The sequence below is a fragment of the Oppia nitens genome, unplaced genomic scaffold, assembly GCF_028296485.1.
Source record: "Oppia nitens isolate AA-2021 unplaced genomic scaffold, nextdenovo-longstitch-racon4-pilon3 scaffold35_pilon_pilon_pilon, whole genome shotgun sequence".
Lineage (NCBI taxonomy): Eukaryota > Metazoa > Arthropoda > Arachnida > Sarcoptiformes > Oppiidae > Oppia > Oppia nitens.
This window is the reverse complement of record NW_026533216.1, coordinates 285001-311640: the sequence shown is the minus strand read 5'-3', so window position 1 is coordinate 311640 and position 26640 is coordinate 285001. Positions and strand designations below refer to the sequence as shown.

At 33.9% G+C, this 26640-nt stretch overlaps 5 protein-coding genes across 5 annotated transcripts; all 5 read left to right on the top strand.

Annotated features, from left to right (window-relative positions):
• Nucleotides 1-748: 748 nt before the first annotated feature.
• On the top strand, nt 749-3448 carry LOC128957065 (zinc finger protein 568-like). Its single transcript, XM_054302782.1, has one exon. It carries the CDS (start codon nt 926-928, stop codon nt 3440-3442), a length of 2517 nt encoding a protein of 838 aa, XP_054158757.1. The 5' UTR covers nt 749-925; the 3' UTR covers nt 3443-3448.
• A 500-nt stretch (nt 3449-3948) lies between these two features.
• On the top strand, nt 3949-10008 carry LOC128957027 (uncharacterized). Its single transcript, XM_054302743.1, has 2 exons — nt 3949-6375; nt 7005-10008. Exons 1-2 carry the CDS (start codon nt 4123-4125, stop codon nt 9822-9824), a joined length of 5073 nt encoding a protein of 1690 aa, XP_054158718.1. The 5' UTR covers nt 3949-4122; the 3' UTR covers nt 9825-10008.
• A 546-nt stretch (nt 10009-10554) lies between these two features.
• On the top strand, nt 10555-12640 carry LOC128957026 (zinc finger protein 239-like). Its single transcript, XM_054302742.1, has one exon. It carries the CDS (start codon nt 10706-10708, stop codon nt 12638-12640), a length of 1935 nt encoding a protein of 644 aa, XP_054158717.1. The 5' UTR covers nt 10555-10705.
• An 8426-nt stretch (nt 12641-21066) lies between these two features.
• On the top strand, nt 21067-23097 carry LOC128957025 (zinc finger protein 436-like). The gene is made up of 2 exons (XM_054302741.1): nt 21067-21601; nt 21668-23097. Exons 1-2 carry the CDS (start codon nt 21067-21069, stop codon nt 23095-23097), a joined length of 1965 nt encoding a protein of 654 aa, XP_054158716.1.
• A 599-nt stretch (nt 23098-23696) lies between these two features.
• Nucleotides 23697-25863, top strand: LOC128957024 (zinc finger protein 480-like). Its single transcript, XM_054302740.1, has one exon. The coding sequence runs from the start codon at nt 23779-23781 to the stop codon at nt 25861-25863; it is 2085 nt and encodes a 694-aa protein (XP_054158715.1). The 5' UTR covers nt 23697-23778.
• Nucleotides 25864-26640: the final 777 nt, after the last annotated feature.

Sequence of the window (26640 nt, the reverse complement as noted above, 5' to 3'; positions counted from 1 at the left end):
TTATGATAATTATAATTATTAATCTTTAAAAAAAAATTGATTATAAATTTTTGGTTGAAATGTTTGTTTTTGTTTAAAATATTATTTATTTACGTAAATTCATAATTTATCAAAAAAAAAAATATAATACATATACCTGTAATTTTATTGCTAATTTTAACCAAGCAAATTTAAGTATTATTTAATTATTCAAGTATTTAATCAATATTATTAAAAATAGTAATTTTTATATATATATTAAATTTAACTAATTATATAAACATTTTGAATTTTTAACTTACAAAAAATTTTGTAAACATAGACAACATTTTAATTATACAAATTAAAACAATCAATGTAATAATTACCTGTAATTAMTTTTTTTTCCTATTAAATTATTTTTGTTTATAAATTTAAACATAATAATTACTAATTTAAAATAAATTAAATTATTTTAAAAAGTAAAAAAAATAAAAAGTAGAAGAAAAAAAATATATAAAATAGAAATATTTTAATAAACAAAAATACATTTAGAAATTATTAACCAATAATATATGAAATTCAAATAAATATTAAATATGTGTTAATAAATATTTTTTTTAAAAAAAATTAATTATTATTAATTTTGTTGAAGTATTTTGAAACTATTTTGTAATAATAATAATAATAATAAAAAACTTTTTTTTTCATTAACTGTATTAAACAWAAATAAAATTATCGTTAAATATCGTTGACGTTATTATTACATGTTTTACCAGTTATTACACAACAATAATACAGTAATAATAATAATAATTGATATGATTTTTGTTGACATTGTTTTCAAAATACCGATTGATTGTAATCACCGATTGATTTAGTGATTGATTGATCACATCATCGGTTAAGACATCATTTGGATGTGATATTCAATGTGAACGACAACAACAACAACATCAGTGTGAAGATGACAACAACAACAACAACGATGAAGACATTATCAATCAAATTGACCGATATTTGGACCGATTGTCAGAAACAGTTGATTGATATGAGACGCGAAAACAATTCGCTGAAGACGTGTCTGAAATCGTCGGAACTGATCCGTAGATATCTGGAAAAATGTAACGAAACTTTGGTGGCCATCATCGAGTTGTGCCAATTGGATGCCGATAGTAATGTCAAGATTGTTCAGTTGATTGGATCAGTTAAACAATTGGAAAATTGTATTCAACGTGAAAAACAAAACTCGCGGACACTTATGGCCAACGATAGCAACCAATGGCGCGATATCGACAACAATGAAGACAACGACAGGACACTTGTGAAGTTGATCACTGACTGGAGTCATAACATTAGTCAAGCAAAGACACAGCTAGTGGTCACATATGATAAGTCCAGTCAAACAACAACAACAACATTACCGATAATTATTGGTCAGAAAACTAGCGATCAGACTGTGCGGACACAAAAAGTTTTGACACCAACTCTTAGTCAAAATTCTCTGATTACTACAGATATCGGTGATATTGATGTCAATATGAAACTTGAAGTTACAAATCATAGCGAGACAACTACTGTCGATGATATGTGTGTTGACTTACCGCCGATGACGGTTGATATGAGTGATGACGACGGCGATGACTATGACGGCGGCGGCAATGATGACAATAGCATAGAAAGTGATGATTCAATCAGAGATCGTGACTTTGATGCCGACGACGACGTCGTCAAAAAACTTACGTTTAGTGATAGTGACGACAACTACGACGACAATAGTGACTATGAGTGGTCGTCGAAGAATAAGAAACGAAAAACTAATAAGAAATCAACGACAACGACGACGAAGAAGAAGAGAAAGAGGAAGAGAAAGGGTTCGTTTGGTCGTCCATCGGAAAAGTGGTTCAGACGATTGGAAAAAATTAACGAATGGGTAATGCCGTTGAAAGTCGACGACCATTACGTGTGCGACCAAATCGGTTGCGATTTTACCGCCAGTCAAAAGCGTAAAATGTATAGCCATTTGTTGGTACATAAGACTGACGACAGTGTTGTAAATGATAATCCGTTTGACGAACAGCGACAACAAGAACAGCAACGTATCAGACAATTGGTAGCCGAATATCGAGTGGACAACCAGTATGTCTGTCGGGAAACCGACTGTCAGTATAGTTCGCAAAGGATCCGAGATTTTTATCGTCATTATAAACGACATCAATTAGGCGATGGTTTAGCTAATTATACTATCAGTGATGAACATATCGATCGGATTTTGAAACACTTCATTGTCGAAGACAACAACAACGACGACAAATATGTTTGTGTTCGCGAAAACTGTCAGTTTAGTTGTCCATTGGGTGAACGGGATGTCTTCTATGCCCATCACAAACAACACGACAGTCATGCGATGACCATCACTGATGAATCAGTTATCGTTAATCCAGATAACCCCGACCGGCCGTTTGGTTGCGACGAATGTAGTTCGGCGTTCAAAATCAAATACGACTACAAACGACACAAACGAGAAGTACATCCCAAAGCTCTGTATGTCTGCAATGTTGGCGATTGTCGTTCAAAACTGAAGAATTTCAAAAGCTTTGTCTATCATAGAGAAAGTATTCACTTGAAACTGAATAAAACGAAACCAATGTCGTCGTTGTCGTCTTCGTTGTCTTCATCACCAAAGAAAAAGAAGAGACATAGACTTCGAGTTTCTAATAATACTGTCGAAATGATTGCCAAAAATCATATGAATAGAGTTTGCAGTCTTTTCCTAATTGACGATAAATATGTTTGTCTTCGTGAGCACTGTCTGTTTAGTTGTTCGCTTGAACAGCAGGATGTCTTCTACGATCATTTCAAACAACATCAACTAACTGCTGATCCAATTATGACCACTGATGGTTCAATCAAACACTATGGCTGTTATTTGTGTGGAAAAGTTTTCGATAAACGCGAACGATGTCTGAAACATCAGATCAATACACATCCGAAAGTACCGTTTGTTTGCCGTACGGATAACTGCGGCGTACGGATCAAGTCGTGGATGCACTTCGAAAAGCACAGGGATTGTTGTCATCGGAAAATGCAAAACTATTCGTGCGATTGGCCCGGTTGTGAGTATCGGGCATTTTCTGGGCAGGCAATCAAAAATCACAAATTGGTTCACTCGGAAGTGAAAGCGTTGTCGTGCGAGTGGCCCGGCTGTCAGTTTCGATGCAAAGTCAAGTACGTAATGGTGACCCATATGCGTACGCATACACGGGAGAAGCCGTACGCCTGCGATTGGCCGGGCTGTACGTTTAGCTGTACCCAACAGTGCGCACTGACTGTACATAAGCGCCGACATACGGGCGAAAAGCCGTACGAGTGTCGCGATAACGGATGCGGCAAACGATTCACGTCGTTGGCCGGACTGCACATTCATCGCAAATCACATGCTAACGGTCGGATGGCTGTTAGAGGTCGACCGAAATTAAGATAACCAGACCATCGGTTAATTATTTGATTGACTAATTGTTTAGATTTTTGTATTTTTTTAAAAAAATTACAGTAAATACAATATTTGCAATATTAATAATTAGAAATTTATTGTTAGTATTATTTATGAATTAAATTGGTTGAGTTTAAAAAAATGATTATATTTATGTTTAAATTTTTTATTAAATTACAATTTTTTATTGTTAATTGTTTATTGTTTTTTACGGTAAGATTGAGTTTAATTTTCATGTAATTATCGGTAATTAATTAAATTATATGATATAACATGTAAATACATAATAATAATAATAATAATAACTATTGACAAGTAAATTTTAAAAAGCTAACAAAAATTATATTAAATTTGTAATTTAAGTTTATATTTAAAAAAAAATTATATCAAATTATTATTATTATTACTATTAAATAAAAAGTTAAATTAATTGTTAAAACTTTTTTTTTATATTATTAGTATTGTTTAATATCGTTGACGTTATTACATGTATTACCAGTTGTTTACTATTACTGTAATAACACAACAATAATATTGATATGATTTTTGTTGACATTGTTTTGCAATTGTTTAGAAACCACCGATTGATTCAGTGATCACATCATCGGTGTTAAGACATCATTTGGATGTGATATTCAATGTGAACGACAACAACAACAACATCAGCGAAGATGACAACAACAACAACAACGATGAAGACATTGTCCATTAAATTATCGGATATTTGGACCGATTGTCAAAAAGAGTTGATTGATATGAGACGCGAAAATAATTTATTAAAATCATTGCTAAAGACATCGGATATGATCGGGAAATATCTGGAAAAATGTAACGAAACATTGGTAGCCATTATCGAGTTATGTCAGTTGGATGCCGACGGCAACAAAAAGATTGGCCAATTGATTGCGTCGGTTAAAGAACTGGAATCAAGTGTCGATCGGGAAAAGGAAAACATGCGAACAATTGTGAAGAATGGTCGACAACAACGAGTTGGCGAAGACAGCGACCAAACACTAGTGAAACTGATTCACAACTGGAGTCACAATATTAGACAATCGAAGACCCGGCCAGTGGTTACCTATGATAAGTCGTGTCAAACGGTTGGCAACAACAACCAAGTCGTTGTTGTTGAAGAAATTGATGAAAAACCGATTGTGACGAATATTTTTGGAACAATTGATGACAATATTATGAGTGATACTAAAGACTTTATGTTAGCTGATGGCCAAAAACATGACGCCGACGAAGATATGAGTTGCGATGACTTTGACGGCTGCGCCGGTAATGATGGCATAGATAGTGATGATTCCGAAAGAGATCGTGACTTCAAAGCCGAAGTTGACAGCAATTTTGACGACGATTCAGACGACAGTGACTTTGAGTGGTCGTCTAAGAAGACTAGAAAAAGAAGTAAACAAAAGAAGTCAAAGAAGCCACACAAAGAGCTATCGCAGCGATCTATTAGACAAATGCAACGCGAGAACCAATTGGTGATGCCGTTGAAAGTCGGCGATCATTACGTATGCGATCAAATTGGCTGCGACTTCAATACTGGAGTCAAACGTCAAATGTATCGCCATTTGATGGAACATAAGGCAGACGCCAATCCGTTTGACGAACAACGACAACAAGAGTTGGCTCGTATTCGGGAATTGGTAGCCGAATATAAAGTGGACAATATGTTTGTTTGTCGCGAAACTAACTGTCCGTTTACTACGCATAAGTCGACTATTTTCTATCGTCATCTTCGGCGACATCAATCCCGAACATACACTTCATCGCGTATTTTGCGTCACTTTGTTGTCGACGACGACAAATATGTCTGTCCGCGTGAAAACTGTCAGTACAGTTGTCCACTCGAGGAACGGGAAGTATTCTACGAACATCACAAACAACACGAACTTACGGGCGAACCGATTGCCACCGATAACCCGGAGCGGCCATTCGGTTGCGATCAATGCGGTTCGACATTTACCGACAAATATGACGCCGTTCGGCACAAACGTAATGTTCATCCGCAGGCACTGTATGTTTGCAGCCATCGGGACTGTACGGCTAAGTTGAAGTCATTTAAGTCGTTTATACGACACAAAGATAGCGTACACACAAACGTGAAGACAGAGCGGAAGATGACTACCGGTACTAACAAATTGCCGGCTCGTAAACATATCGATCGGATTTGTCAGTTATTTCTGGCGGACGACAACAGCAGTTATGTTTGCTATCGAGAAAATTGTCAGTTTAGTTGTCCACTGGATGATAGAAATGTCTTATACTCGCATCACTGCCAACACGACCAGACCGATGAACCGATTATGTCCACCGATAGCCATACATCAGTGAATCAGTACGCGTGCACTGTTTGCGCCATGAGTTTCAAAGACCGTTATCGATGTTTGCGACACCAAATCAATACGCATCCGAAATCGTTGTTTGTCTGTCCGCAGGCCGACTGTGGCGCACGAATCAAATCGTTCGGACTGTTCGAACGACACAGAGATCAAGTTCATCGTCAGATACAGAACTACGGGTGCGATTGGCCGGGTTGTGACTACCGATCGTTTACTAAGCACGCCGTCGATCAACACTACAAAATAATACATTCGGAGGTCAAGGAGCTGTCGTGCGATTGGCCGGGTTGTCAGTATAGGTGCCATTTGCGCTATCAGCTGGTATCGCACATACGTACCCATACACGCGAAAAACCGTTTGCCTGCCATTGGCCGGGCTGTTCGTTTCGTAGCGGTCATCATTGTTCACTAACCGTACATATGCGCCGACATACCGGTGACAAGCCGTACGAGTGCTCGGATAATGGTTGTGGCAAACGATTTGCGTCGTTGTCCGGTCTGTACATACATCGCAAACAGCATCTATCATCKGGTCGTCGAAAAATAGGTCCCAAACCGATGAAGTTATCGGACGCTTTTGATTTGATTTGATTTTTTTTGTTTTTGTTTGTATAAAAAAAAATATTAGTAAAATCTAATAACTATTTTATTAATTAAAGTACAGRTATTTGGTATATACTGTAAATTATTTTCTATAAATTAATTTTTATTTTTTACACACTAATTGTAATATAATTTTATTATATTTATTAWTAGTTTAATTATTAATTTTGTTAAATTAAATTGTTGTTGTATATGTAGTAWATAGGCGTATTTGAATTAATTTAATTWAATTAATTTTTTATCACATAATATACACACATTTATATATATATAGAGTAAATATTTAATTAATTTTATATATAAAAAATTAATTTTAGAAAAATTATTATTATTATTAAACACATTTATAGGGCAATTAAATAAATTTTAATTAATTATACAAATAATTATTAATATATATTTTTGTATTAATAATATTATTACTGYTATTATTGTTACATAATATCGTTGACGTTATTATTACATGTATTACCAGTTGTTTACTACAGTATTAAACAACACATCAATAATAYTGTAAATACAGTAATARTAATAATAATAATAATAATAATAATTGATTTATTAGTTTTGTTGACATTGTTTTGCAAATGCATTGATTGATTGGAAATCACCGATTGATTCAAGTGATCACATCATCGGTTAAGACATCATTTAGATATGATATTCATGTGAACAACAACATCAGTGTGAAGATGACAACAACAACAACGATGAAGACATTATCAATCAAATTGACCGATATTTGGACCGATTGTCAGAAACAGTTGATTGATATGAGACGGGAAAACAATTCGCTGAAGACGTGTCTGAAGACGTCGGAACAGATACGAGAATATCTGGAGAAATGTAACGAAACTCTATTAGCAATCATCGAGTTGTGCCAAATCAATGCCGACGGTAACGAACGTATGTCCGAATTGATCGGTTTAGTCAAAGATATGGATCAAAGTATTGAACAAGAAAAAGAAAATCTACGGACACTTATGGACGACAGTGATTATCGGCGACCCGATATCGCCGACACTGACGACGACAAGACACTTGTGTCGCTGATCCACGAATGGAATCTTAACATTAGACAAGCGAAGACCTGGTCAGTGGCCACTTATGATAAGTCCAGTCAAACAGTTGGCCAGAAAACTGGTAAACAAATTGTTGCCAAACGGACACAAAACACAAAAGTTTTGAAACAAAGTCTTGACTTTATGTTAACCGATGGCCAAAATCTGGTGAACGACACCGCCGTTATGGGTGAAGATTATATGAGTGGCGGCGATGATGACTATGACGTCTTTGACGATGGCATACAAAGTGACGATTCCGAGCAAATAGACAACAATGTCAACAACAATAACGCCAACAATAAAAGCAATATTAAATGGATGTCGAAGAAGATTAATAAAATAAAATATAAGCCAAAAAAGTCGGTCAAAGAACAGTTGATTGCAAGATCTGTTAAACGTATACAACAATTGAACCAATGGGTGATGCCGTTGAAAGTTGACGATCGCTACGTTTGCGATCAAATTGGCTGCGAGTTTACCACTGGAGTCAAACGTAAAATGTATAGCCATTTGATGGCCGAACACAAGTCATCAATAATGCCTGACAACAGTGACAATCCGTTTGACGAACAGCGACAACAAGAGTCGCAACGTATTCGTGAATTGGTAGCCGACTATCGGGTGGACAACCAGTATGTCTGCCGCGAAGACGATTGTTCGTACATTTCGCGAAAGGCCCAGAATTTCTACAGACATCTTCGCCGACATCAGACTGGTTCGGCCACATACAAGACTGACGAACAAATTGATCGTACTTTGCAGCACTTCCTGGTCGACGACGACAAATATGTTTGTCCGCGTGAGGACTGCCAGTATTTGTGTTCACTGGAGGAACGGGATGTCTTCTACGAACATCATAAACAACACGACCGGCTCTCAAGCGAACCGGTACGCACTGGTAATCCTGACAGACCGTTCGGGTGCGATGAATGCGGTCTACCATTCGTACGGAAACATCACGTCGAACGTCACAAACGCGAAGTTCATTCAAAAGTAATGTTCATCTGTAACGAACCAAACTGTTCCGTTAAGCTGAAGAATTTGAAATGTTTTATCCAACACAAAGAGAACGTTCACTTGAGACTATCGTCGTCATCGATGGCGACGAAGAATACAGTAAACAAGAATAAGAAGAAGTTGTTGAATAAGACAACGAATAATGATGGAACCAATAGTAGTGACAATAATAATAATAATAATGAAAAACTTACGGCTGAACAGCATATCGACAAAATCTGTCAGTTATTCCTTGTCGGCGTCAACTATGTCTGTCATCGCGAGAATTGTCAGTTTAGTTGTCCGCTGGAAGACAGGAATATCTTCTACGCTCATCACAAACAACACGAACAAGTGGTCAACAATCCCGTGCCAACCGATAATCCTAATCGTCCGTTTGGTTGCGACGAATGCGGTTTGCCGTTCAGCCGTCGGGATCACGTTCTGCGACACAAACGCGAAGTTCATTCCAAGTCGATGTTTGTCTGCCGATTTGAATCCGGTTGTGGCCTAAAGCTGAAGAATTTGAAATGTTTTATCCAACACATGGAAAACATTCACTTTAAGCTGAAGAAAGAGATGTCAACCACCGATGGATCAGGTGATCAATCAATGTCTAAATTACCGAATCCTAAACAAATCGATAGGATCTGCGATATGTTTCTGGTGGACAACACTAGATTTGTTTGCCATCGCGAGAATTGTCAGTTTAGTTGTTCACTGGATGAACGAAATATCTTCTATGTTCATCATTGTCAACACGATCAGACCGATGAACCAATTGCTACCACTGCCACTTCCATCGATGGCATAGTCAGACAGTATGCATGCTTTTTTTGCGCCGCTATCTTCCGTAAACGTCATCTATGTCTCAACCATCAGATCAATACACATCCGAAATCGTGGTACGTTTGCCGACTGGACAACTGCGGCGTACGAATCAAATCGTTGGCCATGTTTGAATTGCACCGGGATAAGATACACCATCAGGTCCAGCAATACGGTTGCGAGTGGCCCGGCTGTGACTACAGGGCCTATACGAAAAAGGCGGTCAACAATCACAAAACGATACATCAGGCGGTGAAAAAGTTGGCCTGCGATTGGCCGGGGTGTCAGTATCGGGCAAACTGTCGCCGACGTATGGAAACTCATATACGTACCCATACGGGCGAAAAACCGTACGCTTGCCATTGGCCCGGCTGTTCGTTTAGTACCAGTACTAAGTATTCGCTTACCGTACATATGCGCCGCCATACTGGCGAACAGCCGTACGAATGCGATCACGGATGCGGTAAACGATTTGGTACACTAAAGTGTCTGTATATTCATCGCAAACATCACCTAATGGGTCGGATTTGAAACGGTTGACAATTCAACTGATTGATTGGAAGTGATTGTTGTCTTAGACAACAACAACAATAACAAAATTATCGGAAAAAATGATGAATTTTTTTTAGGTCTATTTATTTGTTTGTTTAAAATTTTCTGTTATTATTTATTATTTTTTTATTAAGTATGTATTTGTAATAATATAATTTATATATATACCGTTTTGTTATACCTGTTTTAGGGGGGGGCGAAAATTTGACCATGGTTATGGGTATTATATTAAATTAAATATTATATTACCGGTATTTATAATTTTTTTGTTGTCAAATTTGTTTTGTTGTAAATGTGAATCTATCGTATTATACATTCAGTTATAAATAAAATTTTACTAATAATTTTTTAATTAAATTATATTAATTTTTTTATTAAATGTTATATTATAAATTGAATTATTGTTATTTTAATTATTAGTTTTTTTTAACAAATTTAATTGAATCAGTATTTAATTATTAGATGTTGTAATTAGTTGTAATTATGATTTAATATGTTAATAAAAAAAATTTTTTTAATGTATAAATTTGTTTAATTATAATTATTTAATTTGATGTTATTAATTAATTAATTATAGCATAAAATACTAATAATTATTATTAAACATTTAAATTAATTAAAAAAAAAGTTTTTACTATTATTATTGTTAATATAGTTGACGTTATTATTACATGTATTACCAGTTGTTTACTATTAAACAAAACACAACAATAATATTGATATGATTTTTGTTGACATTGTTTTGCAAATGCATTGATTGATTGGAAACCACCGATTGATTCAGTGATTGATCACATCATCGGTTAAGACATCATTGGATGTGACAATCAATGTGAACAACGACAACAACATCAGTGAAGATGACAACAACAACGATGAAGACATTGTCCATCAAATTGACTAATATTTGGATGGACTGTCAGAAACAGATGATTGATATGCGAAACGAAATCACAGACTTGAAGGCATCGTTGAAGACATCGGAAAATATACGGAAATATTTGGAGAAAGTCAACGAAAATTTGGTGGCAATTATCGAGTTATGCGAACCGGATGTTACCGGCGATCATACTGTCCGACAATTGGTCGGATCAGTCAAAGAACTGGAGTGTAATATTGAACGAGAGAAACAAAATCTTCAGACATTTGTGGACACAGATAGACGTGAATTCAATGATAGGACAATCGATAGACTCAACAGAGACTGGAATCGCTGTAAGAAACTGAAGATAAGTGTCTTAACATATGATAAGTCAATTCAAACGATTAATGAAGAGTTGTTTGAGTCATCAGTAGTGTCGGCTAAATGTCAACCAATTGATGACAATTATTGTGATAATAGTAGTCAAGACATTAGTAATGTAGTGAACAATAATGATGTGATTAACGGTAGTAAAGAAGACAACATAAGTTGTTGTCCACCGATTGGTGATAGTGTTGTGGACGACGACGACGACAACAACAACAACCAGACAAATGATTGGAAAGATATCGGTAGTGACTATTCTGCCGAAGATCGAGAAGACTTTGACATTAATTTCAATCATAATGATAGCGATGACAGCGATTTTGTGACGAAAAGAATGAAGACAAAAACTAAGAAGAAGAAGATGAAGACGAAGACGAAAGTGAAGACTAAGAAACAACTGAAGAAGAAATCGTCAGTTAATAGAGTTTCAAGTAATAGATACCAATGTATACGTATGCAGAAGATAAACGATATGGTAATGCCGTTAAAGTTTGTCGACGACAATGACAATGACCGCTACTATTACCGGTGCGACCAAACTGACTGTCAGTTTACTAATAAAAACAAAAAACTTATGTTTAAACATCTGTTAAGACATAATAATAACAATAATAATAATAACAATAAAATCGGATCAGATGTCGTTGTCGATGAAGAATTGTTACGACAAATGCAAGCGACAGCCGAACCCTTTAAGACAGCAAACGGTATGTTTGTCTGCAATAACAACACCAACAACAACGAGACGACACCTGACTGTCACTATAGGACACGCAATTTGAGTTATTTTTGTCGACATCTCAAGAATCATGAAAACAAGTCTAAGACTACGGCTACAGATAATCAAGTGATTCACAAACGTTTGGATCATTTTGTTGTCGACAATCACTACCAGTGTCTACGCGATGGCTGTCAATTCAGATGTCCATTGACCGATAAGATGGCCTTTTTTGACCATCACAAACAACATAATAAGATTACCGAACCGTTGGCCAGCGGCGATTCGCAGCGACCGTTTGCCTGCGATAAGTGTACGAAATTGTTTCGAGATATTTCCGATTTTAGACGCCATAGACGCGATGTTCATCCGCAGGCACCCTATGTATGCAATGTTGGCGACTGTCGAGTACGGATCAAATCGCTGAAACACCTGATCCAACACTGGGATAATATTCACCGCCGTATTCATCGATTTGAATGCCATTGGCCCGGCTGTGGCTACAGAGCGTTCACTCAGGAAGCCGTCAACAATCATCAATTGGTTCATTCGGATGTCAAAGAGTTGTCGTGCGAATGGCCCGGTTGTCAGTACCGGTGCAAAGTCAGGTGGTGTCTGGTATCACATATGCGTACACATACCAGGGAAAAGCCATACCAGTGCGATTGGCCCGGTTGTCAGTACAGTGCTGCACAACAGTGTGCACTAACGGTACACAAGCGCCGACATACCGGGGAAAAACCGTACGAATGTCCTCAGGACGGGTGCGGCAAACGATTTTCGGCGTTGTCCGGACTGTACATTCATCGTAAACAACACCGAAGATAACATTTAATTATATTATTTAGTAGTTATGTATAGTTTGTATATATAGTATATATATTGTTTAGTTTATTATATCAATTGATTATTAATTTTTTGTTTATCTATATATCTGAATATATTATAGTAAATTAAATTAATTTTTTTTTAAAAATAATTGTTATTTAGTATTATTATAATATATGAAATATAATTTACCGCCCGTACGCCCGCATATAGCCCCCTTACCAATCCCACCTCTAGGGCATCGGGGGGGGGGGCTATATGTAAAACTATAGGACATATATATGATGTACGGTTCCACTATTGAAATTATTAAAGTTTTAATTAATGTATGTAATTACCCCTCCCCTACCCCCCCCCCAATATGTCATATATTGATTGGTCTATAAGTTTTTATGACTTAAATAATTAGAAACTATAAAATTTAAAAAATAAATATTTATTTTTAATTCAATGCCTTATTTTAATGTCTAATGAAACGGGAATTTTCCCTTTCATTGAATAATATTAATCTTTTAGTTATTTTCCTATAGTTTAGTATTAAAACTTTTATAATATTTTCCTATAAAGTCATTATTAGTAACTTTTGATGATTAGATATTAGAATACTAATCAATATATATATATATAGTCAATACCTAATCAATATGTCCATCAAAATGCCTACTTTTATAGGAATATGATTATAAAACAATTGTTTTTTTGTTGGGGATAATGTTTAGATGGTGGAGGACTAAAATATTACTTAAAAGATTTTAAGATAATAAAATTTAAAAGAAAAAGTAATAAAAGGGTTAAATAGTAAAAAAAATATAACATAAATATATACATCATATAAAGCGCACTCGACACAAATATTTATATAAATAAGGGGTAATAAAATAATGGTAAATATACACTATATATATATGTTTTTCAAATAATAGAGTGATTCCGGTGGTCCACTACTACAGTATATTAAAGGTAGGGCTGTACTAATAAATGTCTATTTGAATTGAATAGATAACAATGAAGATAAAGAATTAGATAATATTAGTGAAATCAATCTTAAGCCATAATTAAGTTATTTTCAAAATGGAAAACTAATTTCACAAAARTTTTACAGTTATTTTTGGTTACAATTTTCAATAAAGAATTATTTTTTCTCTAATTATATTAATTATTATAATTACATAAATGTTTTAAAATTTCATTAAAGATGCTAAAAAGTTATTAATGACGAATCATTGAAATCATTGATTGATTTAAAACTATAGGATTTCGATGCAACGCATGTAGTGGTCGACAAAGTATTTGGTGGTAATGTTATAGTTAAAGCCGACATATAAGTCAAACAAATTAATGAACAACTGGTTGATGAATGTATCCGTTATTTCGATGAAATAATTGTCGTTCAGCTGTTAATTAAAGACTCTGTCGACAAGTTTTATACAATGAAGCAATTAATTAATAGTAGTTTATTGAATGAATTGGATATTTTTAAGCAAAATTTGTGTACATATTGTAAATTAAAAAACTAAATTTGCAGACTTTTACTTGATATTAAATCGAGTAATAATAATGACAATAAATTGTTAAAAAATATTATTAAACCTGAAAATAATTTCTACACTATTCCCAATATACGTAATAAAATTACTTATTATAATGAATTATGCGATCAATTATCATTTGTTAATTTAGACAAAAATATTGAATTATGATTATATTTTTCATAAACAAAATAGTTTAAAAAGTAATATAAATAGATTTTGAAAGTCTATCAATTTTATAGATACTGTTTTTAATGCAGAAAAATTAATATTTTTATTAACATTATATTGATTTAAACAAATTAATTAAATGAAAGATATATATGTATAAAGTACTATACAGGCGTACGATGCGAGATATCASTGACGTGGAGGTGCAATGAGACATGAATCAGAAATATCATTTCTACATTACTATATTAGACAATCTAAAAAATAATAATGAAGTAAATTTATTTTTTGTTTATTAAATTATTAGTTTATAAATATATCAATTACATTGGTCCTGTATTTTTATGTAAAACTTCTAAGATATAAATACTGTTCAGAAATAGTATTATAAAACCGGTTTTATAAATTTTTGGAGAATAAAAATCTGGAAGAGGATAATAAAAGGGTTAAATTGTAAGCAGTATAACACATACCCCATATATAACACTCAATACAAATATGTTTATTGATAGAAACAAATAGGGGGTAATAAAATTATGGTAAACATACACTACATATATTAAACACAATTTTCAAATCAAAGGGTGATTCCTGTGGTCCACTATTACAGTATATTGATGGTAGAGCTGTACTAATAGTTGTCTATTTGGATAAATTCTCTGGAAAACGTCTGTAATCACAGCTATAAGGTTTGGACGGCATTTGTCAAAGTGTAGTCAGTTTTAGAGTGGATTATCGATAAAATAACGAAGTTTAGTTGATCAATGGTTTCTGGTTTAAAAACAAAACCTTTATTTCAAATATCCCCATCAAAAGTAATCATAAGCGTTGAGATAATGTGAATATGATGAATAATTAATGCCGGTTCCAGTTTTTTGGCGCATCCAAACCAATAATATGTTCTCCGAAATATTCATCAACTTTGTTTATTATCAGTTGATTCGATAACTGAATCATCATTGTGGCGTGCGGCAAATATTGGCGAATATTATGATGCCTGTAACGACTATTTATTTAAACGATCGCTTCCGTCCACTGGCATTACCGATACGCCAATGAATAATCTTGAGCTAAACTATTCGTAAACCTATAATGAAAAGTTTAATAAATTGAACATTGGTTTATCATTAAAAATTAATTGATGAATTAAAACAAAATGATAATCCGTTGTATTGTAACTATTATTATGAAGTTAAAGAATTAGTAAATATTAATGAAATATTTCTTAAGCCAGAATTAAGTTATTTTCAAAAAGGAAAACTAATTTCATAAAAGCTTTATTATAATTTGTTGACATAGTATTATTATTATTTCTCTAATTAGACTTAATATAATTACATAAATGTTTTAAATATAATGAAATAAAGGTTTGGAAAAGATAATTGAATATCATTTACTACCAATGATTGTAGTAATAATTTTTAATTTTAAAAGAAAATGCATTAATTCATACAATTAAAGATAATTTAGTTAATCATTCTGTTAATTATTTTGATAATATTATGACCGGGATAAAGGGAATAACGTGGATACAACAAATGATCGTTGTTTAAAAATTTATTGATTAAAAAAGGTAAAAAAACATTTAATAAATTAAATAATAATATTTTTCATCTTATATTCGATTTTTTAATTAAATTTTTAATAGAGTAAAATACTAAAGACTGAGAGAGAAATATTATGATAATTAAAACAAATTCAACTAAAAATATTGTCTAATAAATATCAAAACTGTCAGATGACAAGTTGTCAGATAAAGAGTGATTGCTTAAAGAAGAGGCAAACGAAAAGGGGATAAGTGTTTTGGCCGTACAGAAAGGTTTGTTATCCCGACCTTTAGCAGATCGGATGGGCAGGACGGAGGACGTAAACACAAACATGAGGTTGACAGTACCGACCAAACAGATAACAAGAAAAGTAGCAAATCAGTCGGCGACGACACAGGCAAAACCTATGGCGATATCACCAGCGAAACTTATGGCGATAACTCCAAATAAATCGATACCAAAGCCGTCAACAAAACAATTGCCGACAACAATTATAGTACAGTGCGAGGATAACACACCTTCCACACCAATACAGAGCCCTATGGAGGCCAAACAATTGGATTCGAGTTGTTGCTTAACTAAATTGGTGGCCACTAGTCAAGCATTAAGACAGGAATTGGATGCCGTGCGGCGGGACAACATAAGCCTACGCGAAGTACAGGACGTGGCTATTCACTATTGTTTAATAGCAGAAGCCACGGCGGCTAACCTAAAAAGAGAATTGGAGGAAGCAAAGATGTAGTGCGATAGCTCCTATAAATAGCTAAAAAAAGGACGAAAGAGTGGACAGTGACCTCCAAGATAAATTTGAAACATTGGATCGGCAATGCTAACAAGACAAACGAAACAAGCGGTCAACGAATAACCGATCTGACAGATTGGCCAGAGAAAAGGCAGAAGCGGCAGCGAAATACGATAAGTGGGTGCGCAATGTTATTGCGGACCGCGAACAATACCGCTTACAACTGGAGGCTACACGGTCAATAGGATATATAACCCAAAAGGATTTGGTGGACGCCTTGATGGCGGCAACACAGGCAGTGGCAACACAGCGGATGAATATCACCGGCACAAGGAGTGGATGACGTCCTACGACTAGTTAGATAAACCCGACTAAGGGAGAAACCGATAGAAAAACAGACGGCCGAAATGTCGTCATCAATCTGGACAACGATACAGACAGCAAAGACCGGGAGTTGACCCAAAAAGTGGTAGGGGCGGCTGTAATGAATTGGGTATTTTTCCATTTATTTTATTATATTTAATCAGTATTTAACTCAGTGGTGTTTTAAGCCCTGGTTGCGATCACTAAACTAGTTTTAGCAAACTTATAGGATATAAATACTTTTATAGGAAATATGACTATAAAACTAGTGTAATGATGGTGGAGGAGTAAAATGTTTTTAGAGATTTTAAGATAATAAAATTTAAAAGAGGGTAATAAAAGGGTTAAATAGAAACAATATAACAATAATATATACATCATATAAAGCGCACTCAACACAAATATTTATATAAATAAGGGGTAATAAAATAATGGTAAATATACACTATATATATATATATAAGTTTTTCAAATAATAGAGTAATTCCGGTGGTCCACTACTACAGTATATTAACGGTAGGGCTGTACTAATAAATATCTATTTTTAATTAATAGATAACAATGAAAATAAAGAATTAGATAATATTAGTGAAATCTATCTTAAGCCATAATTAAGTTCTTTTAAAAAAGGAAAACTAATTTCACAAAAGTTTTACAGTAATTTTTTGTTACAATTTTCAATAAAGAATTATTTTTTCTCTAATTATATTAATTATTATAATTACATAAATGTATGATGCAAAAAAGTTTCATTAATACAAAAATGAAAATAATAAAAGAATCTATTAATATTACAACGAATCATTGAAATCAGTTATCGGCAAAGTATTTAGTGGTAATGTTATAGTTAAAGCCGACACAGATGTCAAACATATTAATGAACAACTGGTTGAAGAATGTATCCGTTATATCGATGATTTAATTTTCTTTCAGATGTAAATTAATGACTGTCGACAAGTTTTATACAATGAAGCAATTAATTAACATTAGTTTATTGAATGAATTGGATATTTTTAAGCAAAAGTGTCTACAAATTGTAAATTAAAAAACTAAATTTGCAGACTTTTACTTGATATTAAATCGAGTAATAATAATTACAATAAATTGTTAAAAAATATTATTAAACCTTAAAATAATTTCTACACTATTCCCAATATACGTAATAAAATTACTTATTATAATGAATTATGGGATCAATTATCATTTGTTAATTTAGACAAAAATATTGAATTATGATTATATTTTTCATAAACAAAATAGTTTAAAAAGTAATATAAATAGATTTTGAAAGTCTATCAATTTTATTGATACTGTTTTTAATGCAAAAAAATTAATATTTTTATTAACATTATATTGATTTAAACAAATTAATTAACTAAAAGATATATTTATATAAAGTACTGTACGGGCGTACGATGCGAGATATAACTGACGTGGAGGCGGGATGAGACATGAATCGGAAATATCATTTCTATATTACTATATTTTAATTTATAATTTAAAAAACAATAAGTAAATTTATTGTTTGTTTATTAAATTATTAGTTTATAAATATATCAATTACATTGGTCTTGTATTTGTATTTAAAACGTCAATTTTAGCTAATATAGAAATATAATTGTAATGTAGTCTAAGGTTTGGCCTGTTTTAGCTAAATTCTAAGGTATAAATATTGTTCAGAAATAGGATTATAAAATTTGTTTTTAGTAAGAAAATTTACTTTCTTAGTTTTAGTAAGAAAAAAAAGTACATATATAAAACACAATTTTCAAATAAAAGGGTGATTCCTGTGGTCCACTATTACAGTATATTGACGGTAGGGCTGTACTAATAGGTGTCTATTTGGATAAATTCTCTGGAAAACGTCTGTAATCACAGCTATGAGGTTTGGACGGCATTTGTCAAAGTGTAGACAATTTTGGAGTGGATTAATGGATAAATGATTAATAGTTGATCAATGGTTTCTGGTTTAAAAACAAAACCTTTATTTCAAATATCCCCATMAAAAGTAATCATAAGCGTTGAGATGATGTGAATATGATGATTAATTAATGGTCAATATTAATATTATGAAGTTAAAGAATTAGTAAATATTAATGAAATATTTCTTAAGCCAGAATTAAGTTATTTTCAAAAAGGAAATCTAATTTCATAAAAGTTATTATAATTTGTGGACATAGTATTATTATTAATTCTCTAATTAGATTAATAATATAATTACATTAATGCTTTAAGGTTTGGGAAAGATAATTGAATATCATTTACTACCAATGATTGTAGTAATAAATTTAAATTTTCAAAGATAATTTAATAAATCAATGTGTTAATTATTTTGATAATATTGTGACCGGAATAAAGGGAATGAAGTGGACACAACCAATAATCGGTACGTAAAAATTTATTGATTAAAAAAGTTTTTAAAAAACTTTTAATAAATTAAATAATATTTTATCTTATATTCGATTTTTAATTCGATTTTTAATAGTGTAAAATACTAGGGACAGAGAGAGAGAGAGAGAGAGAGAGAGAGAGAGAGAGATATTATGGTAATTAAAACAAATTCAACTAAAATTATTAAAACGAAGACACCGGCAAAGCCTATGGCGATAACACCAGCGAAACCTATGGCGATAACTCCAAATAAATCGATACCGAAGCCGTCAACAAAATAATTGCCGACAACAACTATAGTACAGAGCGAGGATATCACACCCTCCGCACGAGTCCTATGGAAGACAAACAATTGGATTCAAGTGGTTACTTAGCCGAATTGGTGGCCACTAGTCAAGCATTAAGAGAGGATTTGGATACCGAACGGCGGGACAACATACGTCTATGCGAAGAACAGAATGTGTCTATTCACGATTCTCTAAAAGCCGAAGCCACGGCGACTAACCTAAAGAGAAAATTAAAGGAAGCAAAGGGGCAGTGCTAGAGCTCTTATAAACAGCTAAAAAAGGCCGAAAGAGTGGTCAATGACCTCCAAGAGAAAATTGAAGCATTGGATCGGCAATGCTAACAAGAGAAACGAAAAAAGCGGTTAACGAATAACCGGGCTGACAGATTGGCCAGAGACAAGGCAGAAGCGGCAGCGAAGTACGATGAATGGGAGCGCAATGCTATTGCGGACCGCGAACAATACCGCTTACAACTGGAGGCCAACTGGTCAATCGGATATATTACCCAAAAGAATTTGGCGGACGAGTTGATGGCGGAAACACAGGCAGTGGCAATACAGCGGATGGATATCACCGGCCCCTCAACGAGTGGATGTCGTCCTAAGCCTAGTTTGATAAACCCGACGGCTAAGGGAGAAACCGATAGAAAAATAGAAAACAGACGGCCGAAATGTCGACATCAATCTGGACGACGATACGGACAGCAAAGACCGGGAGTTGACCCAAAAAGTGGTAGAGGCGGCTGTAATGAATTGGCTATTTTCCCATTCATTTAATTATATTTAATCAGTATTTTTCGTATTAGTTTAGTATTTAAACTTTGTAGTATAACTATACATTCATTATCAGTAACTTTTATTATTAGTGATTAATACTAATCAATATGTATAGCCAATACCTGTTTAATATGTCCTTCAAAAGGCCTATACTATAAAGGGCTATCTAACAGGGATACCAATCACTTCATATAATATGACCATAGATACCATAGTCAGTCTAGACAATAAAAAACAGTCAAAATCATGCTATGCTATGGACATTAAAATATAAACTAATTAAAACACTCACTTAGATTGATAGTTTAAAAAAATTAATTATATCTTATTATTTAATAAATTCAACAAATAAAATATTTATATTATTTTAGATTTTTTTATTATAATAAATTAAAAGTAATTTTTTTATTAATATATTTTTATATTTATTTTTCTCTATTATAGACGTTATGTGTGTTTTACTGTATATTAATAATAATAATAAAAATATTTACAAACAAAACATAAAATATTTTTTTGAATTTTTATTTTATTCGTGCATTAAATGTGTAATCAATTTATATGTTAAGACATTTGGGATCTAATGTTTGATTACAACAACATATGATAACAACAACACAATGACAACAACAACGATGAAGACATTATCCGTTAAAATGACAGATATTTGGATGGATTGTCAGAAACAGATGATTGATATGCAAAATGAAATCAAACGTCTGAAGTCAGCGCTGAAGACAACGGATGAGATCAGGAAATATCTGGAGATATGTAACGAAACACTGGTATCGATCATCGAGTTGTGCCAATTGGATGTCACCAACAGTGGTAATAGTAGTCGTAGTGGTGATAATAATAAGATACAAGTGTTGGTCGGATCAGTCAGACAACTGGAATCAAGTATTGAACGAGAAAAACAAAATCTTAAGACATCTGTTGTCGTCGATATAACACAAGATAGACATGAATTCATAAGACAGAAGACAATCAATAGATTGAATCGAGACTGGAATCACTGGAAGAAATTGAAGACAAATGTCTTAACATATGATAAGTCAATTCAAACGATTAAAGAAGTGAAGAAATCAAAGAAAAATAATGATTTGTCTTCAGTGCCAGTAGTTTGTGTCGACAAACAATTAGATGACAATTATTGTGATAATAATAATAGCAATAATAATAATAATGAAGACATTAGTAATAATAGTGATACTAATCTAGTGATCAATAATGATGTGATTAACGGTAAAGAAGAAGAAGACATAATAAGTTGTCAACCGATTGGTGATAATGTTGTGAACAATGACGACAACAATATAAACGTATGGAAAGACATCGAGAGTGACGACGACGACAAAGATCGAGACTTTGCTGCCGATGATGAAGACAACGACAATAATTTCAATGACAGCGACGGCGGCGGCAGTGATGTCAGCGATTTTGTGTCGACAAAGAAGACTAAGAAGAAGAAAAAGAAGAAATCGACGACAAAAACAGCAAAACAAATACAATTCTCTAAGAGTCTTCATCATCAAAGACATCAAAAAAAGATGAACGATATGGTAATGCCGTTAAAGTCGGACGTCGACGACCAATACCGGTGCGACCAAACTGGCTGTCAGTTTAGTTGTGGCGACAAAAAGCGTATGTATAGACATCTGATGAAACATAAAAACAACTGTGGATTTGATAAAGACGTCGATGAAGGCGATGGAGTGTCCCGTCAAATGAAAACCAGAGCCGAACCCTATAAACAGGAAAGCGACGGGTTTTATGTGTGCAATAAACTACCGGATTGTCACTATAGGACCCGAAATTGTCAGAATCTGTTCAAACATTTCAGGAGACATAAGAAAAAATCGGATAAATTTCGTACAGATATGTCACAGTCGGCTGACCAGCGAATCAAGAAAATGTTGGACAACTTTATTTTCGACGACCAGTACGTATGTTTACGTGAGGGCTGCCAATACCGGTGTCCAGTGGCCGATCGGGACGTATTCTACAGACACTATAACGAACACAATCGTCTCAGCGAACCGGTTCCGACTAACGATCCTCAACGGCCGTTTGGTTGCGATCAATGTCCGATAGCACTACGCGATCACTATAATTATAGACGTCATAAACTGGATGTCCATCCGGTAGTACCCTATGTCTGCAATCAGGGTGACTGTCGTATACGGATCAAGTGTCTGAAACATTTGGTGGATCACTGGAATAATATTCATCGAAAAGTTCGCCGACACGAATGCGATTGGCCAGGTTGTGGCTATCGGGCCTACGCTTTGCGGGCCGTCCGTCAACATAAACTGATACATTCGACGGTCAAGGGGTTGTCGTGCGAATGGCCTGGTTGTCAGTTTCAATGTAAAGTCAAGTACGTGTTGGAGACGCACAGGCGTACACATACCCGTGAGAAGCCGTTTAAGTGTGATTGGCCCGGTTGTACGTATATGTGTGCACAACAGGGCGCACTTACCGTACATATGCGCCGACATACCGGCGAAAAACCGTACGAATGTTTGCAGGACGGCTGCGGCGGTAAACGATTTTCATCGTTGGCCGGTCTGTACGCTCATCGCAAACAACATGCGTCCGGTAATAGTCGGACGGGTAATAGAGGTAGAGGTCGACCGAGACTTGAATAATCTAATAATTAGTTTAATTGTTATTATTTATTAATAAGTTTTGTTAATAATATTTATTTATATATTGATATATAAATTATATTATAATTGATGTTTTTTTATATGAAACAAATTTTTTTTATTATAAAGAAAAGATAAAAGTGAATTTAAATTTATTTTTTAAAAATGTTAAATATTTCTATATGTATTAAATATTTATAGTTTCGGTAATTATTTTTTATTTACCGATAATTTTTTTTTAAATAATAGTTTTGTGTTAACATTTAAAATATGCATTTTATTTATATTTTAAATAAAAATTAATTTTTATTATCATTTTTTTTAGTGATAATTACAATTTTGCAATAATTGTTTTTATAATTAATGAAGTTTTATTTTGTGTGTAAATTAAGTACAAATTAAATATAAATTAATTTATTAATAAAATTTTTTACCAATAATTTTAATTTTCATTTATAAATATTCAATAATACATATCGTTTTTTTTTATTGAACGTTATGTGTGTTTTATATTTGATAGTAAAATAAAAGTGTTTACAAATAAAACACAATTTTTTCAAATATTTAAAAATAGATTTTTGTTTCCTTCAAAAACATTTATAGTTTTATTGCATTGAATGTAATCACCGATTGATTTGGATTGGATTGTAATCACAATATTAGATGTAATATCAATCAGTTATGATATCAATGAAGACATTATCCATTAAATTGACTGATATTTGGATGGATTGTCAGAAACAGATGATTGATATGCAAAATGAAATCTCGACTCTGAAGACAACGTTGAAGACGTCGGAAAAGATCTGTAAATATCTGGAAAAATGTAACGAAACTCTGGTGTCGATCATCGAGTTGTGCCAATTGGATGTCTGTCGTGACCAACGAGTTGTCCAATTGGTCGGATCGGTCAAAGAAGTGGAAAACAGTATTGTACGGGAAAAGGAAAATCTGCGGACACTTCATCTGAATGAAGACAAACGGACTGTGTTTGGATGCGACGACAAATCAATTGTTAAACTGATCGGCGACTTGAATCAAATGTTGTCAAAGAAACGACATCCAGAAGCTGTTGCCATTACTTATGATAAATGTTGTCAAACAGGTTGCGATGAAATTGAAGATCAATGGCCGCCGCTACCGATGCCTTCAACTGTCGATGATATCGCTGATGGTATTGCCAGCAAACAAGAGCTTATCTTACCGTCAATTAAGATGGAAACCAATGTCGATGTCGCGACTATAAGACAACCGATGCATACTATAGGAACAGTTGGTGCAGACAATAGTTGTCTTATTAAAGAAGAGTTTAGTTTCAATTCAAAAGTAACGAAAACTTATTCAAAACGCCTATTGAATGCCATTGCCGTTGATGACCGGCTAACGGCTGCTACGGTTGGCCACAACAACAGCAGCAGCAGCGACGGCGTTGATGATGGAAAAGATGACGAATCGGTCGACACTATTGACAATGATTTAGCTGACAATCGGATCGATTTGAGCGATAGTGAGCTAATGGGCGCCGACGATGATATTAATCTCGGCGAAACTGATATTGACTTTTGGCGGTCATCGGAGTCGATAAAATCGCGATCATCGGAATACAAGAGACGACGGCAACGAATTCACCGATTGATTGAGCCGTGTTTGGTCACTGATCACTACGTATGCAATAAGAGTCGGTGTCAGTTCACTACACGAAACAAAATCGTTATGTATAGACATTTGACACAACACGAGACAGCAGTAGTCAGAGGAGGAGCTGATCCGACAACGAAAGTCAGACGAGTCAGACATAACGAATGGACATATATTCAAGAGATAGTCAGACCGTACAAAGTCGATGACGAGTTTGTCTGCCAGGAAACAGATGATTGCGGTTATACCAGCAAAAAGTCACGCGATTTCTATAGACATCTCAGACGACACCGATTAAGTGTAGTGACCACCGATAATAGGACCGATAAAGTTATCAGCGATGAGCAAATCGATCGGATTTTGCAACACTTCATTGACGTCGATGACGACAACGACGGTAACAACAAATACGTCTGTTTGCGGGAAAACTGTTCGTACAGTTGTCCGCTTAGTCAACGGGAATCATTCTACGAGCACTACAGACAACACGACCGGACCAGCGATCCGATTATTACTGACGACCCGAATCGGCCGTTCGGATGCGACGAATGCGGTTCGCTGTTTAGCCGGCGATCGGATGTCCAGCGACACAAACGCGACAGACATCCGCTGGCATTGTTTGTTTGCAATCATCCGGACTGTGGCGTACGGCTGAAGAATCTGAAAAATCTGGTCGATCACAAACAGACTGTACACGTCCAGATGAAACGGTACGCGTGCGCCTGGCCTGGATGCGACTATCGGGGATCGACATCGAAAGCCTTACGCCAGCATCGACTGCACCATTCGGAGGTCAAGTCACGGGCGTGCGAATGGCCCGGTTGTCCGTATCGGTGCAAATTGCAGTGGGCAATGGTTGCCCATATGCGTACTCATACTCGCGAAAAGCCCTATCAGTGCGATTGGCCGGACTGTACGTTTCGTACTACACAGCCCTGTACACTGAAAGTACATCAGCGCCGGCATACCGGCGAAAAGCCATACCGGTGCGCGCACAACGACAACGACAACGGTGACGGCGGTTGCGACAAACGATTTTCATCGTTGGCCGGATTGCGGTCGCATCGAAAGCAACACGTTTTCGGTCATATAAGATATCAGCGAAAGTCAAAAGTGATCGCCAATTGATTTATTGGATGATTGGTGTTATAAATAAATGATACCATTAATTGGTTTTCATTAATTGTCATTAATTACTTAATAATATATTCAGTGATATATATATATATATATATATATCCCGTAAATTGATTGAATCTTATTATAATTACCGGTAATCATAATATAAATCATACATTTTTTTATATTGTAATATATCTATATATTGTCTGTATTAATTCATTCAATTCATAATTGTTTAAATATTCAATAATTTGTTTGTTTGTTTGTGATTTTGTTATTACAATTTTATAATTTGTTTTATGGCAACCAATTCAAGTGATATATTTAATATATATATATAATTTTGTTGAAACTTTTTTTTAATAACCAATAAAATGGATGATATAAAAGCTAAACGAAAAAAAATAATTATTAATTTAATGTATTTTTTTACTAGTAATTATTTACTAAAAATAATAATTATTATATTATATGATATTTTATAATACTTTTTTTTGAAAAAAAAATATATTTAGTCGATAATAAAAATATAATTATTAAATTCATACAGTATGTACTATACTTTATCGATAAAATAAAAGTAATAAAWATATATATATATATATATCATATAATTATTTATGAGTACATTAAACTATATGCACTTATTAATGATTAGATGATAAACTTTTATATATATATATATTATATTATAATAAATATTGATCCAGCATATTATATTAATACAGTATATAAATTAAAATATTTATATATATTGATAGAGAATAATAATTAATATATTGT

What these genes read in the sequence shown, in the direction of transcription:
- LOC128957065 (XM_054302782.1), top strand. Translation starts at nt 926, where the DNA reads ATGACAACAACAACAACAACGATGAAGACATTATCAATCAAATTGACC.
- LOC128957026 (XM_054302742.1), top strand. Translation starts at nt 10,706, where the DNA reads ATGACAACAACAACGATGAAGACATTGTCCATCAAATTGACTAATATT.
- LOC128957025 (XM_054302741.1), top strand. Translation starts at nt 21,067, where the DNA reads ATGACAACAACAACGATGAAGACATTATCCGTTAAAATGACAGATATT. An exon ending in ACAATTAGATGACAATTATT is followed by an intron (nt 21,602 to 21,667) that starts GTGATAATAATA and finishes ATACTAATCTAG; the next exon opens with TGATCAATAATGATGTGATT.
- LOC128957024 (XM_054302740.1), top strand. Translation starts at nt 23,779, where the DNA reads ATGATATCAATGAAGACATTATCCATTAAATTGACTGATATTTGGATG.